The sequence below is a fragment of the Schistocerca gregaria genome, chromosome 3, assembly GCF_023897955.1.
Source record: "Schistocerca gregaria isolate iqSchGreg1 chromosome 3, iqSchGreg1.2, whole genome shotgun sequence".
Classification (NCBI taxonomy): domain Eukaryota; kingdom Metazoa; phylum Arthropoda; class Insecta; order Orthoptera; family Acrididae; genus Schistocerca; species Schistocerca gregaria.
In genome coordinates this window covers 557,704,293-557,725,434 of record NC_064922.1, presented here as the reverse complement: position 1 = coordinate 557,725,434, position 21,142 = coordinate 557,704,293, and the positions used below count along the sequence as shown (strand labels likewise).

The following is a 21,142-nucleotide window of genomic DNA, read 5'->3' as shown; positions in this document are numbered from 1 at the left end:
CTGCTGCTTGAACTAATTTATCTGCAACGCGACAGGGACTATTTAGGCAATGTATATTTTTACAAGAAGTCTCCACAGCATCGATTTACTCCTTAACACAGCAGTCCACCGCATTCCGTGAGACTAAGGAGCTAGTACAATGCTCACTGCTTGCAGATCTGTAGTTACCGTCTGTTCGCTAAGCATGCGTACTCTGAATCCTGATCTAATACAATCAAAAATGTTAAAGATTCAATTTTGTACATGTTTGTTTTAACCGATGTAGTGCAAACTGGAGGTCTTCTCTATTCTCCTGTATTATTGCTGAATCGTTTCCTGTTTCTTCTGATATTTGAGGATCTAAAATATTTTATCGTTTCTGAAAGGGGTCGCCTGCACAGATAAGAATCGCTGGAAATACCTAATCAATAGATTTTGGTTTTTAGCAGAAAAACCGCAATAATAAAAATATTATCATCTTTGTAGCGGTATACATAAAAACATGTTTCTCATTACCTGTGGAACACTACGTAAAGAAGATTATTAAACACATGTGTATAAACTGCATGGTGCCTGCAGTACAGAGCTACCAGTTGCAAATGGGTGCCATGCGTAAAAGTACCATGTCGACCAGTGTGACAAGATCTTTGGGAGACAGGGTTTTCTAGATGAGTGCAAGTGCGGTTTTAAATATTCAGTTCGAGTCTGAGGGAAAAGAGCCGAGATGCAGGAATGCCATCGCTGCGCGATGTGAGCTAGAATGAATACTGAGTGAAAAGAGATATAGAGAATATTATGCCCTTTATAGCTGAGGCGTTTAGTCAAGACCACAACGCGTGTGTGGTGTACTTCCTTTTAGTCCTGTAGACGGGACGAGGTTCTCCTCACTCCGCTTCGGATAGGCCACAGTCCCATTTTTTACACTTTAACATAGATATCACCACAAATCCACATACTTTCAAAATTTACAGAAAACCCACAACAACAGGTACCGTAATACCCTAATGTTCACAACACCCAATAACAAACATGCAGCCTTCCATTCCAAGGTGCATGGCCTCACATCCATACCAATGTCAAAACAAAATTTCCAAACAGGAGTAGACACCATTAAATATATTGCATATAAGAATGGCTATAACCCTGAATTAGCTGATAAAATTCTGCACAAGAAACAAAGAAGGAAGATATTGGCCTACCTTTATGCCCCCCCCCCCCCCCCCCTGTGATAACAACCACACCAAAAACCAACTGGTGTGCTATTCCATATCAGACAAACTAGCCAAAACAATGAAATCCCAAAACTATAAAACATCATTTTATGTAAGAGGCTCTACAGCTAATCTCCTGTTCAACAGCAAGGCCAAAACAGATAAACTAAGCAAAAGCGGGGTCTACAAAATGGCGTGCACTGACTGCAATAAACTATACATTGGTCATGAGAGCCGGCCCATATCAACAAGGCTGACTGAAAATGAACGCAGGTGCAGATTAAATAAAGCAGACTCCACCTTTGCTGAGCATGTGCTCAAAGAAGGGCACAAATATCTAACACACACAGAAGTGCTACATATAGCCAACAGACTCTACTAGAAGCAGTTGAAATTAACAAACACTTACTCGTAAATCCCCAGCTGGTTCTAAATGACAAATTGCAACTGAGCACATCACCACTCTTAAACTTAACACAATAGTGTAAACCAGTTACTAACCACAAAGTGTCCCAATAGTAAACAAATTCACACTCGAATATAATGTAATATCCCTTATGTGTTTACATTCCTAACTGTAACTGAGCCGTAACAATGTAATATTTTATATTTATTAATGCACAATTTTTCTAATAACAAAATGTAGGCCCCAAAGGAAACATCGCTGTTGTACAACCAACATTAGCGTCCAGTGCAACTGTTCACAACAAACACAAAAAAATTTCAATATTGTAATAATGTGTACTCTAAATAATTCTAATTGTTGTCTACAGAACAAAACGCGAAAAGACCCGGTGGCATTTCCAAAGACAATACAACAACTAAAGATCGTATGTAAGTGCGTTGTATCTCAGCCCAGAATGTTTGGTTCGCAAGAACACAAGCTCCTTGCAAACAATAGCCGCCGGCCGCGGTGGTCTCGCGGTTCTAGGCGCTCAATCCGGAGCCGCGTGACTGCTACGGTCGCAGCTTCGAATCCTGCCTCGGGCATGGATGTGTGTGATGTCCTTAGGTTAGTTAGGTTTAAGTAGTTCTAAGTTCTAGGGGACTGATGACCACAGATGTTAAATCCCATAGTGCTCAGAGCCATTTGAACCATTTGAACAATAGCCAGTAGTTATCTGAAGATGGCTTAATAAGACGAAAACAAGGCTTAATAAGACGAAAACCAGTTCATACAAATAAAAATCAGTAGAACAAAAAACTGTCTATGTCTTATTTAACCCTCAATATGGAAAAGTGCTATCAAGAAGCGACAGAATAATCCATAGTCAAAAACTACTGAAAGTGTTGGCAGCCCCTGCTGTAAACGTTAGCAGGAAATGTCCAATCGGAATACCGTCTTTCTGTTCTGGATGCTGCCTGGCCTGTCCTAAAGGCCTGCACATTAAAATCATTTACAGTTGGTGCAGTGCTTCATGGTGTCCGTATAATTCAATGCAAATGTCCTTCAGAGATGTATGCAATATCTCAAGGAACAGACACTGCTGACCATCTAGAGCCGTATTAAATTATGAAATATGTCTGCAAATCACGAATACGATATTGCATGTGCTATATGGTTTACTACAGACACATCAAAATTTGTGGCGGACTGGGACTCTAATCGGGACTTCCCACTTACAGTGAGCGGTCACCTTAACCATTCGTGAATGACATTTCCATCGACTTATACATACACTGTCAAATACAGACTCTACACTAACTATATTTCATGTCAATGTGAGGAAAACTGATGAGAGGAATATTGTCCTCTCTATGCGGGAAACAGAGCACTATAGAACGTATGCAGATTTGAACCGGTCCAGGAGACGTGCACGGATATCCGAAGTGGTTAAGTCGAGAAATCCTGTGTCTAGTCCCAGTCGGTTACAAATTTTTGTGTGTTTGTCTTAAGCCACACAGATGGTGTAGTGTCGCATTCGAAATTTGCGAATACATTTCACAATGGGAATAGTTTAGTGGAGTGGGTACGAGCTGGGAAGTGGAGGAGTCAGTTGGTAGCCCAGGTTGGGTGCAGGTTGCGAGTTTTGAGCTCTCCTACGTGCCGTTGTGTGTTTCGGAAGTCTGTAGTCAGAGACTGATAAAGTTGCTCTCTCTGTGCGAATAACTTAGAAAATTTTCGGAAGAACATTCCCGTGCACAAACGTGAGAATCGACTTAGTCAGGCGCCTGTTTTGAATATGGGTGTAGCTATTTAGCGAGAGTACACAGACTGTATAGGAAAATGTTACGTAACAGAACATGGAGAAACTATTTAGCTGGAACTTCCTGGCAGATTAAAATTGTGTGCCCGACCGAGACTCGAACTCTGGACCTTTGCCTTTCGCGGGCAAGTGTTCCACCATCTCAGCTACCGAAGCACGACTCACCCCTGCTCCTCACAGCTTTACTTCTGCCAGTATCTCGTCTCCTACCTTCTAGACTTTACAGAAGCAGGAGAGCTCAGATGGTAGAGCACTTGCCCGTGAAAGGCAAAGGCCCCGAGTTCGAGTCTCGGTGGGGCACACAGTTTTAATCTGTCAGGAAGTTTCATATCAGCGCACACTCCGCTGCAAAGTGAAAATCTCAATACTTAGCTGGAGGTTTGGCTTAACCAACGTGACTGTTATCAGAAGATAATACACTGCTTTTTGCCACCCTGTACATCGAAAGATATAAGCGGTATCATGGGATTAGCAATATGCACACTGCCACTGCTTTCAGCCTTCACTTCTTCAGGTGCACGTAACTTCTTCACCCCCAAATACATAATTTCCGGTGGCCTTTTTTAAATGTTCAGCTATTAAACGAATGTTTTAAATACAGTACGAGTAGGAGAAGTTTATAGACGCAGTGCGTATTAAAGTTCCTGTTTCTTTGGTTCACTTTGTGTTTCAATGGACCTCAGCGTTTTCGCTTACCACGTGTGAAATTTGATCAGCAAGTGGTGCTTACCTTGGGAAAGCCGTGCTGCACATTGCCGGCACTGGAACTGCGTGGAGAGGGCGGCGGAGCGGCGGCTGGAGCCTGCTCGCCCTCGGTGGAGCTGCCCGAGCCGCCGCGCGTGAAGCGCTTCGGCGACAGGCTCAGGTTGGCCACACTGCTCGTCACGTACTGCTGCAGCGAGTTGAAGAAGCTCATCCTGCCGACTGGCTGCTGCTCTCACGCGGTACCAAACTATGTGTCAAGAGGCTTTATACCTTTCCGCACTGGGGTTGAACTGGAGAGCAGGTGTCACAGATGTATAATACTTGATACACGATCAGGGAGTCAGGGATTTCTTTCACTTCTTGAGAACTCTGGAGCTGGTCAAGTAGTTGAATGTCCAGTTCGCAGGTTTACTTGGTATCTAAGGTCAGAGACAGTGTGTGTCTTGTTGGGATTGTGTCAGGTTCTGATCAAGCAGCTCACTGATGTTCAACTGGTAAGTCTGGTTGATGTCCAATCTGTGGCTCGGCAGTTACTCACTCGTTGGACTGGTGATTCAGCCACTGGTAAGGATTCTCTGAGGAGCAGCCGACGATTCTCGTGTTCAACTGCCGAATCCTTTAACTGTCAGCTACTGCTAACTACCAAGCACCTTTGCTGAGAAGCGTCTGGACAACTTCAGAAGCTGATGTTCTACTTCAAAATACGAACTTGTCCTTCGCTGGCGACACTAGTTTGATAGTTGATGTGGTCCCACACAAACCAAAGAGCACTTTTGTAAGATACTCTCTTCTTCAGCTGTATAGACAGGCTTAAGCTGCCTCAGATACTTTCTAGTTTGACGCGTATCAGATGCCTGCAGCCCAATATAAATAGAAACTATTATTTTATGAATGCAGTTTGTATGTAGATTGTCTAGTGCGATCCAGACATATGCAAGTAATTCAAGAACCTGCTGCTAGGGCCTGTTCTGATTTCTCAACGACAAGCAGATAAATTTCTTCTCAATATGATGACTCTGTTGGTACGTAGCAGATGATACTTTGTAATAGATGGTATCTGTTAGTTCATCGGGAGAGATGGCCTGCTCAGCAGTTTCTAAATGAGCCTGTAGCTTGTTACTTTTATAAGTGACTCTACGCCTAGCAAGCAAACTCTCTTGTAGTGTACTGTGCACTTGCGACAGGAAAGTGGCGCAATTTGATTCGCACTTCACTGCCTACGGCGACGCGGTTGTCTACTCTGAGGTGCGGGACGCGCGGCGCGATCTATGAGTCTACCTCTACACGTGGCTACCTGCAAGCGACTCGGCGCGTTACATGCTACGACGGCAGAGCGCTGGTGCGGATTTACATGACGCGTTCCGGCCGGGTGGTCAGGGAGCCGTGGGCGGCTGGGGCGACTGCGATGGCGGCAGGGGTGCGTTGTCCTGCTGGAAGTAGCATGACCGGGGGCGCGGCGGCTCCTGCCAGCATTAGAGCTTGGCCACCCCTAGTGATGTCGGCTCGCCTGGAGCTGCTGCCGGGCTACCAGTGTCACAGGGTAGGCTGCAGGTACCTTCACTCCAGCTGCCAATGGAGACGCAGCAACTGCAACAGAAGAACAGTTGTGCCATTTTAGTTACATCTGTATGACGTTCAGTGGTATATTACGTAACATAAAAAGAAAAGTATTTTTCTGTCAGTAGGGCAGCACTGGAGCTATATTAACGAGTAACGTGAGTCAGCCCCAGTTGCAGGTTACCTATCCAATGGCTTCTGGGTGCAAAAGAAATTTGATTTCCAATATTTCAAATAATTATTCATTGAATTTAAAGATTTAAGATGTTATAATAATCTACTAATCAAGACTAAATGCTTAATCCACCAATACACGCATTAGAGTTAGAAGCTGTATCCATGTCTTCAGGCAGTGTAAGTCACGGCGAGTAAATTACACAGACCTTACTCATCCATTACTGGAGAATGAGAGCACTTAGCGATTTCCATCAAACTGGACACATAACGTTAAACCTTTACACTGTTCTTTCTCATTGACACTTCCGACACAATGACAAAAGGAAAAACGTTCATCACTTATATGAGTTTCAGAAGGAAAGGTACCTGCTTTGGGGGATGATAATACAGTGAAGGTAAAAAAAAATCGCAACACCAAGGAGGAGTTGTGAGACATAAAGTAAAGTTCGTATGCGTCTTTCTACATCTAAGAGGTGGAGTCTGTTCACAATTCTGGCCAGACACGTAAGAGTGGCTCTAGTGGCGCCATTATGCGGAAGCGTATCAGGTTTGTTTTAAATAAAAACTATAACGGTAATGAACGTTAGTTACCTTTGAGGTTGGACTTGGTAAGTGAGTGTTAGTCAAGAAGGCTTTAAGGCCAAAACGACGCTATTATCTGGACTTCACTGAGTCTGACGGAGGTTCGCGTAACAGGGTTACAAGAAGCTATATGTTTTTTCTGCAGTATCGTAGAAAGACTTGGCAGTAATGTAGCCACAGCACATGATTGCTGGCAGCGGTGGTCACGAGAGTGCCCGCTGGCAAGGAGACGGGGCTCCGGAAAGCCACATGGCACTACCAAGAGGAAAGGTTTCGTGTTCATCGTATGGTCTCTCGCGCATCAGTACTGCATCTGCAGCACAAATCTGAATAGTACTTGCCACCACAGGGACACTATGAACTGTTATAAATCGGTTTCGTAAGGACAGCCAGAGACAGACTCCCTGAAACATCCATTCCACTGATCCTAAACCACCACCATTTGCGACTTCAAATGTGTCAAGAGAGAACTTATTCGACGGAAGAATGGACGTCTGTTGTGTTTTCTGATAAAAGTAGGTTGTGTCTCGGTGACAGTGATGGCCATGTGTTCGTTAGAAGGAGGGCATTTGGGGGCCTGCAGTACCCTGTCCGCGTGCTAGACACACTGGCAATACACCCGGAGCTCTGGCGTGCGATTTCGTATGACAGCAGAAGAACTCTCGTAGTTATCCCACGAACATTGACTGTGATCCGAGCTGTTACGCTACCATTCAGGAAAAGCATTCCAGGGTGTGTTTTCCAACAGCATAACGCTCGCCACATACCTCTGCTGGTTCTAGGCGCTACAGTCTGGAACTGCCGACCGCTACGGTCGCAGGTTCGAATCCTTCCTCTGGCATGGATGTGTGTAATGTCCTTAGGTTAGTTAGGTTTAAGTAGTTCTACGTTTTTGGGGAATGATGACCTCAGAAGTTAAGTCTCATAGTGCTCAGAGCCATTTGAACCATACTTATGCTGGAATACAGCATACTCTGCAGAGTGTCGACATATTTGTCCTGCTCGATCACCACATCTGTTTCCAGTCGAGCACATATGGAACTTTATCGGAAGACAACTCCATAGTCATCCAGAACCACCATTAATTGTTCTTGTATTGACTGACCACTTTCAACAGTCATGGAATTCTACCCACAAACTAACATCCGCCACCTGTACAACATAATGCACGCACATTATGCAACATTCTGTCGGTGACAACGGTTATTAATGCACCAGCATTTCCCATTTCCAGTGGATTACCTCGCGCTTACATTAACCTGTGATCGTTCAATGTTAAAATTACCTAGATAAATGAATTCCAGAATTTCATTACTGTACGTTAACTAATGTTTGGTGTAGCTATCTTTTCCATCAATATAGTTATTGATTTAGTTTGAAATGTTTAAAATGTTGTCATAATCTGCTCATTAAGAGTACCAGCTTAAAGCATTAAGAAGAGTATTACAGTTAGAAACTGTGTATAATGATATTATTCACAAGATACTGGCGAATTACAGCATTTGGCGACAACCATCAAGCTGTACACACAATTATAAAAGGAAAAATGTTTGTCGCTTATATTTTCGCTGTTCATGCACTAATACTCCAGCTTCAGTATCCAAATATACCATTGAGTAAGCTTGCAACATTATATCATCGAACGATACACATTACAGGATATGCGACGTCGTGAACATTGCGATGCGTGAGAAAGTAGCTTTAGCTTAAAATGGAGCGCAATTTACCCAGACTGTACACGTCAAGCGTTCGATAATAAGAGCAGGTAGTTACTTCCAACAATGTCAAAATATAGTTTCAAACCATCTGAAACGTCTTCTCGTTTACGTACTTAGAATCTAATTATTAAAGCATAGACTTATTTGGATATTAACCAGACATTTGAAGCAATTCTGCACCTGGGAGTCAATTTTTCAAAGAATCGTGGTTTACTGGTAGGCTAGATATGAAAACTTCAGGACACAGTTCGTATGTTACTACCATCTTTCTCAATGAAAGAAATCACGAGAATCTCTTAGAGCTTCTGTGGTGTCACCGCCAGACACCACACTTGCTAGGTGGCAGCCTTTAAATCGGCCGCGGTCCGCTAGTATACGTCGGACCCGCGTGTCGCCACTATCAATGATTGCAGACCGAGCGCCGCCACACGGCAGGTCTAGAGAGACTTGCTAGCACTCGCCCCAGTGGTACAGCCGACTTTGCTAGCGATGATTCACTGACTTCTACGCTCTCATTTGCCGAGACGATAGTTAGCGTAGCCTTCAGCTACGTTATTTGCTACGACCTAGCAAGGCGCCAGTGTCCTTACTATTGATATTGTGAATCATGTACCATAAAGAGCGACGATCTCCATTAATGGATTAAAGTTAAGTATTCCACCAACTACATCCGTTTTTCTCAATTCTAATTCCCTTGTCATGTTCCAGACCTCACGCCAGCCTGCGTGAACTGAGAGGCGTGCATTTCGGCCTCCTTTACTAACACGGTTGGCTCTCCTGCCAACCACAACAGCTTCCAGCTTTCATGGTTATAGTAGGTGCAAAAAAGCTCTCGTGTCACACGCTACTGGCCACAAAAATCGCAACACGTGGGTAACACATAACGAAATTTTACTATTTGTGCTTATTGAGTACAGTAGGAAAAATGATTATACATGATCCAATCACATTACTGTGACCGTCACCTGTGTTCGACATGAACATGCAGTAACTACGCACAGACAGCAGGTGTCAGCGCTAGCAACTGAAGTTATACAGGGTGTTACAAAAATGTATGGCCAAACTTTCAGGAAACATTCCTCACAGACAAATAAAGAAAAGATGTTATGTGGACATAACGCTTAATTTCCATGTTAGAGCTCATTTTAGTTTCGTCAGTATGTACTGTACTTCCTCGATTCACCGCCAGTTGGCCCAATTGAAGGAAGGTAATGTTGACTTAGGTGCTTGTGTTGACATGCGACTCATTGCTCTTCAGTACTAGCATCAAGCACATCAGTACGTAGCATCAGCAAGTTAGTGTTCATAACGAACGTGGGTTTTGCAGTCAGTGCAATGTTTACCAATGCGGAGTTGGCAGATGCCCATTTGATGTATGCATTAGCACGGGGCAACAATAGCCTTGGCGCGGTACGTTTGTAGATTTCCAGAACGAAGATGTCCCGACAGGAAGACGATCGAAGCAATTGATCGGCGTCTTAGGGAGCACGGAACATTCCAGCCTATGACTCGCGACTGGAGAAGACCTAGAACGACGAGGACACCTCCAATGAACGAGACAATTCTTCGTGCAGTTGACGATAACGCTAATGTCAGCGTCAGAGAAGTTGCTGCTGTACAAGGTAACGTTGACCATGTCACTGTATGCAGAGTGCTACGGGAGAACCAGTTGTTTCCGTACCATGTACAGCGTGTGCAGGCAGTATCAGCAGCTGATTTGCCTCCACGGGTACACCCTCTGCGAATGGTCCATCCAACAATGTGTCAATCCTCATTTCAGTGTAAATGTTCTCTTTACGGATGAGGCTTCATTCCAACGTGATCAAATTGTAAATTTTCACAATCAACATGTGTGGGCTGACGAGTGTCCACAGATTTTCTGTGAACGTCTGGGCAGGCATTGTTGATGATGTCTTGATTGGGCCCCAAGTTGTTCCACCTACGCTCAATGGAGCACGTTATCATGATTTCATACGGAATACTCTACCTGTGCTGCTAGAACATGTGCCTTTATGAGCACGACACAACATGTGGTTCATGCACAATGGATCTCCTGCACATTTCAGTCGAAGTGTTCGTACGCTACTCAACAACAGATTCGGTGACCGATGGATTGGTAGAGGCGGACCAATTCCATGGCATCCACGCTCTGCTGACCTCAACCCTCTTGACTTTCATTTATGGGGGCATTTGTAAGCTCTTGTCTACGCAACCCCGGTACCAAATATAGAGACTCTTCGTGCTCGTATTGTGGACGGCTGTGATACAATACGCCATTCTCCAGGGCTGCATTAGCGCATCAGGGATTCCATGCGACGGAGGGTGGATGCATGTATCCTCGCTAACGGAGAACATTTTGAACATTTCCTGTAAAAAAGTGTTTGAAGTCACGCTGGTACGTTCTGTTGCTGTGTGTTTCCATTCCATGATGAATGTGATTTGAAGAGAAGTAATAAAATGAGCTCTAACACGGAAAGTAAGCGTTTCCGGACACATGTCCACATAACATAATTTCTTTCTTTGTGTATGAGGAATGTTTCCTGAAAGTTTGGCAGTACCTGTTTGTAACACCCTGTATAAAGCGCGTCAGGAGAATGCGGAAACAAGTTCAGTCGTTGTCGTAAACTGGACGATTTAACTGACGCCCAAAAGAGCGTGATCATTGGCTTTCTGACCAACGGTGTAAGCATTTTCGAAATTGGTAAGTTAGTTTACGTGCTGCCGTAGTTAAAGTGTATCGTGAGTGACCCCGAGAGACTACCAACAGTCTCCTCAACAACTACTCAGAGAACGGTGGTGCTTATGGTCCTCTGCATCAGGTGCCTGATGCACGCACACGTGATAACTGTTTCATTGGCGCCGAGGGGTGGATTCTGCACGCCAGTATTGCAACTCGGCGTCCACTGATTAGTGATAGGTCGCTTTTGAGATGAATCACATTGTGTGCTCCATTGGACATATGGCTGCCGGCGTACATCGGAAGCATCCAGGCCTCAGGTGGGCGTTTTATGATATGGGAAAGGTATTCACTGCATTCTCTGAATGATTTCGACATTTTGGGAGGGACAATGGATCAAAAAAAGTATACATTTGTCGTTGAGGCCATCCCCACGCATCTTATAGTTTGCTCTTTCCTCAGCGTCGTGGCATCTACCAGCAGGACTAAGCACTATGTCACGCACCCCACAGTGTACATACACAACAGTAAGAATTTATAGTACTTCCCTGTCACCCAAATCCCCCAAACTACAATCTGTGGAACAACTTTGATTGGGCTACCTGCGCCATGGATGTTCAGCCGTGAATTCCACCACAAACTAGCACGGCACTGGAATTGCAAGGCTCCACATACCTGTCGGTAACTTCCAGAACCTCGCTGACTCACCTGCTGCACGTCCGCACTGCAAAAGGTCGTAATTGAGGCTTTTGACCGGTAGTATAATTAGTGTGACTGGTCCGCATATTTAAAAGTAATTCTGACTACACAAGGAGCAAAATTCAGTAAGAGGACATCTACCTCTAGCGGGAACAGACGCCTTAACTCAGCTGAAAAAAAAAAAAAAGAATCGAGGTGAGCTTGGGTGACTTGTATGTCAATACTTGTTGCTTCAATTCTATGCCAGAGTTTCTCGATGATAGTGACTGGTACCCCCCCCTCCCCCCCCGAATAGCAGGTATTAATGCGAGCACATCCTGGACGGGGAGATATGCCGACGCCCGGACCGAATCCACTTGGTGGATTAACAAGGAGTGTTCCGTGTGCCCGCTAGCCAGGATGTGGTTTTTAGGCTGTTTCCCCACAACTCACTATGTGAATACCGGTCTGGCTCCTATGAATTTAACCTTTTCACAGACGGAGTGTGGACATTGCTTCTGTCCCAGGGGGTAAGTAGGGGACTGATGACCTTAGCTGTTTCGTTTTCTTAAGCATTTACTTAGCATGAACATCCACATCTGAGACATCATTCCGTTTACACTCCACAACACAATTATTTCAACAGGTAAAGAGAACTGAAAAACGTGCTTTACAATGTAACAGTCGAAAAGACTATCAAGATACGTCGGGACAGCAGAGACGGTTTGGTGTCATCTTGATGAAAGAAAACTCACGGAGAGCATGCAGATAGACTACCACCACCGGCTTTAACACGTCAGAGGCGTAAGTGCTGCTGTTCAAATTACTCGAATGCAAACAAGAGATGAGATTGCACCTCATACCAATACGCCAGTTGCATGGCCCATATAAAAGTAACGATTGTAATCTGGCAACACTAGTTTTCTTCGAAGCTTCCACATAGATGTGCCCATCGTGAGGCCTTGCGCAGTACAGGAATTCATTTGAAACGACGACAAGTTGCCATTCGTCTGTCCAGGTATGCCGCTAGGTGCACCAAAGTCTGTGCGCTACCGCTTCTCGATTAGAAATAAGAAAATAATACGTGTTTCAGTGTTTTTGGAAATTCAGCCCCTAAGGGTGTGAAATAGGTGATAAGAGGTTCTAATGTAAATATTTCATTACAAAAGAATCTTTCAAATTATGAAAACATGGATTTGAGTTCTGAATTAGAAATTTAAAAAAAGTGTCTCAATGCTTTCGGAAACTCAATCGTCAAAGGGGGAAAAATAGGGGATGTGCACTTTTATGAAAATATTTAGTTATAATAAAACATTTTATAGCTGAATCTATGAAAACTTATATTTGACATCTCTGTTAGAACTAGAGATGTAGGTGTTAGGGATGAAAATTGGTATAGAAATATCACCATAAGAACTCAAAAGGAAGGATTAACCAAAGCCACTGAGTCCAGTTACCAGAATCACCCTTTGGTTAGAAGTACACACATCAAAACATGTTTTGCATCACATCGGTTCCGAGAGTTCCGGAGCCTGTACAGAAAATTGCAATAGAGATCAACAAAACATCGTTTCCACCTTTTTATTACTCATGAAAACTACACATTGCACGTTGTACCGTCATACAGCGAGACCTTCAGAGGTAGTGGTCCCAACTGCTGTACACACCGGTACCTCTAATACCCAGTAGCACGTCTTCTTGCATTGACGCATGCCTGTATTCGTCGTGGTATACTATACACAAGTTCATCAAGGCACTTTTGGTCAACAGCCCTTTTCAATCTATCCCAGGCATGTTCGATAAGGTTCATGTTGCAGAATGTGAGATAACGGGCGAGTTGTGGCGCCCTGAAAATATTCTAAGTTCAGAGTTGGTGGCCACTATTCAGGCCACCCGGCAAGCCATGGCTCGTTAGCAACTTCATGATGCTGATCAATGGCTGGGCCACATGGTCCAGCTGACAGCATGCCTGGAAATTTCATAGTGTGTCGATGAAGGAGACACGCTGAGAGTGCCAAAGATGGCGGATTTTGTGAAACCTTAATGGCAGACATTTCACAGTTCGTATAGAAATTAACAGTAGCCAGACGAATCATGATACCTCAAAACGAGACATATACATTACCATTATTTGCATGATGATCTGATGGTGTAATCAGATTTTCAATATCTTTATTAGTTTAAAGTTTAGTATCTGAAGATAATTATAAAAGTAACACCCAGCATAGAATTTCCAAAATCTGAAGAGTGCATCCGATTTTGTCGATTGACATGTCTTCAGAAAGCTATTAGTGTAAACCTAAATTGGTATTAATTACAGGCATGTAACTTGAATACTACTTGAGTCATAGGACGTCAAAGTGGCCGATTACTATTGAGCGCATCAGGCCATAAGTATTTTACAGTTACACGAAAAAACGGTAGCAGCATACTTATAAAAACATTGATTCATCTATATCTTTGTTTATATCCGATATATACTATTCATGAAGCAATTGATCAATTATTTACTATGCTTTAGAAAGCACAGAGACATTAGGCTATTGGCTTACTTCTATTCCTTTGATATATGTTTATTTAATTTATTTATGCATTTATGTGTGTTAGAGGGTGTTTATGGTCCAGACATGGGAATATTTATTTAATTTCAAGTATTTAAATTTAAATCCAGTATTTCGAATGTGTTTCATTATGTTTGTGAGTGTGTGTTGGCATGGAGACAGGGCGGGAGCACTCTAGCCAATCACAGCGATCGTTCCAAAAAGGGGAGACTGTATGGAAGCGTGGGAGGAGCACTGTTTTGCGAGAGGACAGGGTAGTGCGGCGCGACGGACGCACGATCATGGGAAAGACTTGCAGAGTGGAGCAGTTTGCGCATGGTCGAGGGAGATATTTCTTAGTGATGACTTGTGCACTAGTGAGATTTCCGTGGCTTCTGAAGTTAAGAGGTAGTATGCGTTTAGAAGTGAATATTTCGCGAGCTATGTTGTCGTTCATAACTAATTACATGAAGTAGGAATCTATTGTTTCCCTGTTATTCAACTTACATTTTATTTAATTGAGGGACCATCGACATGAATAACTTTTTTACAGCAATAAAGGGCATTCTTAAAGGTACTTCTGCTACCGTATTCATCATTTAAATTCGTTAAAATAGTACCTGCAAAATTTATTTTATTGCAGTCTTTCATTTATAAATGTCTATATTACGTTCAAAATTCGCAATTGCCCAGTGATAGGAACCTTCGACCATTAGATTCATGTGTATATTCATATTGTATACTGTAGAAAATTTCAGTTTACAAAACTACAGAGCAAACAAACAACTCTAAAATTTTCCCTGCTGCCCCACGAAGCCACAGATACATGGCACTGTGGGCAAAGTCAGAAAAGATGCCTGTTTTGCAATCCTTAGCTACTGCAGATGTCTACAACGCGTCTCTAGCATAGTGCAAACTCAAGTCGGTAAAGCGAAATTCCGTCTATAATTGTTAATAATAATGGCACAAACATTAATTACCATTAGTGTCAACTACTTTAACGCAAAAATGGAATAAAAGAAATACTTTGACTGTCCTTTAACGTTCAACGACAAAGTAATTTTTAATGCGGTTATCGACATCGGCACAAGTTTTTGTAAGGCAGAAGCAATGGCACTATAGATGTCCACAGCGACATCCACGCAAACCTCTGCAAGTTGGTGTGACATAAGAAAACGAAGACATTCGGAAACATTTTGCTAGGATGGTAGAACGTCACTTAAGGACTTCTGAAAATGAAATAGTCTTATTTACGGCACTTAAATGTGGTAACGGCAGAATGTCTGGAAGAAATTCGACTTAAGTCAAATCCTGTTATTCATCAAGGTAGGCTGTATTTATGTTTTGTCCGCCGTATGTACCTTGTACGGGCAATGTGAACCATACAACAGATGTAATGGTGCAAGCCCAATCTTACATACAGGCATTTTCTCGCGGTCTATTCGTAAGTATGAAACGAACTTCATGATCAGAAGAGATTAAGACATGGATTAAGTTAGATAAGAGGGCCATTCGGAAGTAAGGAACGATCGGTCGCGGAATGGGAACAACAGTGAAAAATCAGATGTGTTTTATTTGCAACAGTTAGCTACAACTTCCAGCTACTTCTCTACAGAGCCGCCGCTTCGCCTTCGAATCTGCTGTAGCGTTATACTAAATTTCCAATACAGTCGTCATAGAAGGCTGCCGTCTGTGCTTTCCGACAATTTTCTACGTCGGACTACAGCTAGTTGTCTGCGCCAAAATGTTGATTCCATCGCCGGCGGTTCATTTCAGCAGAGATGAAAATTAGAGGGAGCCAAGTATGGTGGGTGATGAAAAGCGAGCCCACTGCTCCTGCAGTATGTGGCCGAGGATTGTCATGAAAAAGTAAATGCATGATGTTACGCAGGGTTGCATGGAATCAGGCGAAATCTCTCCGCAGGCACCAGTACTTGGTGGGAGACACTACTTTCTAGGCATCTGTTTGCGCTCACTGTACGCTCAGAACTGAGAAGAGCGACGTGACCCTATCTACAGGCATACTAGAGACACTTCCCAACACATCTGCTGAAAGCTTCATCGAATTTTCGCTTCCTTACTTTTAGAATATTCCTTGTACCTTCACAAACAGTGTTGTCCCCACAGGCTTGCCCCCACGAACTATTCGCGACTGGAACAGAAAAGGTGGTAAGTGACAATGGGAAAAAGTACCCCCTCTGCCACACACCACAAGCTGAAATGTGGAATATTGATGTAGATATAGATGTAGGAGTAGAAAGGAAATATGGAGTTGGGAATGAAATCAGCATCTCCTGTGCAGTTCACGAGTGAATTAGTGAAACCACGCGTACCTTGAGGGTGGATGGCGGCTTGACGTGAATCCTGATACTGGTACTGGTGCTATGAACTGTACAGTGGCATGCAATGCGTTACTTTTCCAATCAACGATTTCAACAAACGAAGTGTTTTATTGGTTGCAAAAGTTGCCTGCGATAAGCAGCTACAATCTCGGAACACATGGAACCCACAACTGCTCTGCGGCGAGCCACAGCTATTCCGGGTTTGCTGCTGTATTTTTAATTATCTGGTCATAACATGCGTGGTTAACTCGAGTGTCATAACGACCGCAGCGCGCTCTCCCCAACTGGCTGCAGCCTATCACGGTTGCCATATTCGCCGGTCGCGCGGCAGTGTCCATCCCCTAGGCACGCCGCCACTGCAGCGCAGTACGTCGGTAAATCGGCGTTTGTTGTTCTTTTGTGGCGGCCCGCGGTCTGCTAAATGAGCATCGATCGCGGCCAGCGTTTGTGTGGCGGGCTCCTGGCGGCGGTCATCGACGACGCCACATTACGGTCGGCTTTCAGCGCCCCAGGGTGTGCGCCGCTCTTTGTTGTGGATGCTGAATAGCGCGCCGCTGCGCCCGCTCTTGTTTCATGCACTATTCGCGCATTTAACGTCCCAGCTTATAAACTGCGCACTAGTTATGGCGGAGAGCGATTATCTTTAAGGACAGCCCATAACGTTAGCACTAAAATTTTCTGGTACAGGATCATTAACACGTGCTTTGAGTAGAGAAAAAAGGTCATGATGTAAGTTTATGGGTACTGACCAAGAGATAAGGTGGTTCACAAGTTGTCTCCATGCATTTCGCTCCTTGCTGCTGTGCGTGATGGAAATTTTTACGCATAACAGTCCAATAATTTATCTGATGTACTCCAATATCTGTCTTCCATACAAATTTCTCTCTTACTGCTTCCTCTGTTACACTGACGGAAAGAAAGCAAAACCAAGAAGGAAACGTGCGACATATAGGAAAGTTGGTAGTTGTGTTTCTTCATCTGAAAGATGATGTGTACTCATATTTCACACCAGTCGTATGAGCATGCAAATCATTTATGCTTTAAATGCATGCTGTAACGGTCGTGAGCGTTAGTCACCCCCGTGATGGGATATGGTGAGTTGATATTAGTGAAAAAGGTCTTTAAGGCTACAAAGACTCCGTTATCTTGACCTCACTGTGTTTGAAAGGGGTCGCGTAATAGAATTACAACAAGATGGATGTTTCTTTTGAGATACTGCATGAAAACTTGATAGCAACGTAGCCATTGTACATGATTACTGGCAGCGTTTGTCGATAGAGTGTGCGGGCGTAAGAAGACAGGGCTTTGGACGGAAACGTGGCACTACCGAGAGGTAAGACCAACGTGTATGGCGTATGGATCTGGCGCACCGTGCTCTGACTGCAGCAGTTATTTGAGCGGCAATTTGAGCCACAGCGACGCAACGAACAGTTTAAAATCAGTTACTTCAAGGGCAGCCCCGAGCCAGACACCCTGTACTGTGTATTCCGGTGACCCCAAACCACTGCCATTTGCGACTTTTGTTGTGTAAAGCTTGGTTGTCTCACGCACACTGAGTGCAAATTCATACGTCTGGTTATCCGGCCTCATGAACAGACATTCGAAAAAGTAATGTACCCAAGAATAAAAATAATGTACCTAAGAATAATCTCATACTTAAGTGGAAACAATGTACTTAGCGTATCACAGTTTGCATTGCAGAAGGGCTGCTCGACTGATAATGCTAGATATACACTCGCACATAAAATGGTACCAACCTTAAGCAATAAAACAACGATAGTTGATATTATTTGTGATTTTTCCAAGACGTTTGACTGTGTAGAGTATTTCATTCTTTTGGAACATGGAATTCATGACTTTACACAGCTGTTTTTTCAATCATACTTAAGAAACAAAAGGCAGAATGGTATTTTCGATAGACTTATAAAATGGTTCTCAGAAAATGGACTCCGTCTTTATTTTGAAAAAAAAAACATTATATTCAGTTCTGTACAGAGTTATACAAACAGTTGATGTAACACATAAACAGGACTCAGTAAATAGGTAAGAATGCTCCAAATACTTGAGTGTACATATTGACAAGAACTTTAACTGAAAGAACTATATTGCTGAGCTTCTATGACATGGAATAACCTTCTGGGGTAATTCATCACTTAGAAAGTACTAACTGCACAAAATCGATTAGTAATAATAATATGTGGTTTTCACCCACCGATGTCTTTAGATACCTCTCGAATTAGCTAGCTATTTCAACTGCGCCATCACAATACATATCTTTTCTTATGAAATCCGTCGTACATACTCCATCACAGTTTGAGAAAAACAATACATACAACACTACAGGAAAAAAATTACCTATGTAACTCACTAACAAAAAGTCATTGGCTCAGAACAGAGTTCAGTATGCAAAATAAAAATATTCTGTCATTTTCCCAATGACATAAAATATGACAGGAAGGAAAGCAAGTTTTAAATAAAACTTAAAATAATTTCCTCTGGAAAACTCTTATTTTTACATTGAGGAGTTTCTACATAAAAATGGTAGCAAGTGAAAAAACGTCCTTGTTTTTAAAGGTTGTTGCATGAGTAGGATCAAAAAGGATAATGCGTTCATTAATGTTAATACTAATCATCTATATGTAACCTGTAAACTGACTCATTTCACATCGTTGCGATAAAAGAATCGTTCAAATAATCTATAAAATACGTAACTAACTCTCTTGGTGAGGTTGGTTCAAATGGTTCTGAGCACTATGTGATTTAACTTCTGAGGTCATCAGAACTAATTAAACCTAACTAACCTAAAGACATCACACACATCCATGCCCGAGGCAGGATTCGAACCTGCGACCGCAGCGGTCGCTCTGCTCCAGACTGTAGCGCCTAGAACCGCACGGCCACTTCGGCCGGCGAAATTAATCTTGCTGATGAATGCTTTCTTTACTGTGCCAATAATTTTTCCTTGTCTCATTGCTTCATCCAGCATGGAGTAATTTTGTGTCCTAGGTAGCAGAAATCTGAACTTGAAAGTCACTCTCTCACTATTCTCCATATTCAGAGGTATAATTTAATGTTGCTTTTTCACGCAATACATCGAGCTTGTGAGACAATAGGAAGCTATCAGCAGAAGCAGCCATTGACGAAAGCATGTACATTGTTAATGCTTGTGGGATGTTTATGGTGGCTCTCCTTCGAATAGTATTTTTCTGGAGTTCTGCAGGCAGCTTGTTTATCCAGCAGTGGACATTTGGGGAAAAGAACGTCTCGAAGCACTTACTGGGGACAGAATGCTGGACCCAAGTGTTTCTCCCACTGTGTGCAGACAATGAATTCGGTCGAAGAGGCGAGAAAACAGCAGACCTGAACTTGACTGTTAGGCGCCTCTTCCCACAGCTGGGGCTGAGTGCCTGAGAGAAATCTACGTCACCCAGTCAACGCATTATAACAGCTTCGTATACGCCCTCTGTAAATACGCATGGTGACCATAAAAGTTGGTGAGTTTCCATGGTCAACGTGGACCAGATGCTACCGAGAGGGTTGTCAGGTGATGCAGCCTCAGTTCTTAAAAACAAATGTAGGAGGAATGCAAGATTTATGACGGATCTGAAATGGTCTATGTTGGAACACAAAAGCACTTCTCTTAGTTTAGCTGGAGCTCCTCAGACTTGCGATAATTTAAGTCCATTCAGATAACTATCTCCATGACAAATGTGTTGTTCCCTTTAGAGCTGTATGGAAACACAAAATAACATGTTGACTGAAGTGGCAACGGAAAAAAAGCTCGGTAGTGCAACGTCTCCTCCTCTCTGCGCGGTAATCTGAGCGCCAGAGATTGGCCGCTTCTTTTGAAAAGAGAAGAACATCTTAACTTTGATTAGGACTGGCTGATGAGTAGAGCAGACGAACAGGGGAGACGTGGACGTTGTGGAGTCTTGTAATTGGCATGAAACCATCGTGGGGGCAGTTGCAGGAGTGCTTTTGTGGAGTTTAGAGAGGTTTGATGGAAGTGAGCGGAGGAGAAATTTGGTCTTCCAATTCAGATTCTGTGTTGGTCTCTGGATTGAGACTCCGGTCTGGAGATGACTCTGGTCTTGACTTTTGTTATGACTAGAGTGCACTCGGGGCACTTGTCCTGGGCATGAGTTCACACTAACACTGGTCTTGACTTTGAAGCCTGTAGTGTGGACTTTGTTGTACGACAGTGTAGACCTCAGTCATCTCAGACAACTCACTGTGCGGAGGAGAATCTTAATCGTGACAAGTCAGCCGTTCTGACGTTTGACCTCCTTGTGAGCACTGCTGTACAAGTGAGTCAGACTGGTCCGTGGTATGACTGTCGAACGGGAATTTTATACGCTTGAATATGGCGATATTTTAGGGCTCTGTTAGACAGTAAGTGGGATCGCCAGCTGCGGTTTTGCACATTTCGCATCCGTGACAGGGAATTAGAGGTTTTGCACATCATTGCTCTGCAGACGGCTGAACCACGATCGTCACCTGAGACTGTACGGCTTATCAAGAAAAGGTTAGTTAGGGCAAACAGGATAACAATCTCGCCAATTTTTCTCAGCTGCATTAACGTAGTGTAACTTTTGTGCGAAATATATCCATCAAGGCCTACTCAGTGTTAGATAATTTCATATTGCGTTATCCACATTTTGAGCCTCAGTAAATAGTTCAGTCAGACAAACCATAGTCTTTGTCAACCATCCGCCGCACAGAGGCAACTGCTTGTTGAATATTTGTGCTGCCATCAGAGCATGTTTTAT

At 43.4% G+C, this 21,142-nt stretch overlaps 1 protein-coding gene across 1 annotated transcript in view; it reads right to left on the bottom strand.

Annotated features, from left to right (window-relative positions):
* LOC126353909 (BAI1-associated protein 3) overlaps positions 1 to 21,142 on the bottom strand; it is a 1,859,046-nt gene that overhangs the window by 1,227,834 nt on the left and 610,070 nt on the right. The window contains exon 3 of the mRNA XM_050003139.1: positions 4,128 to 5,689. Within this exon, the coding sequence (XP_049859096.1) occupies positions 4,128 to 4,313 (186 nt within the window). The 5' untranslated portion in view covers positions 4,314 to 5,689. The remainder of the gene's footprint in view (positions 1 to 4,127; positions 5,690 to 21,142) is intronic.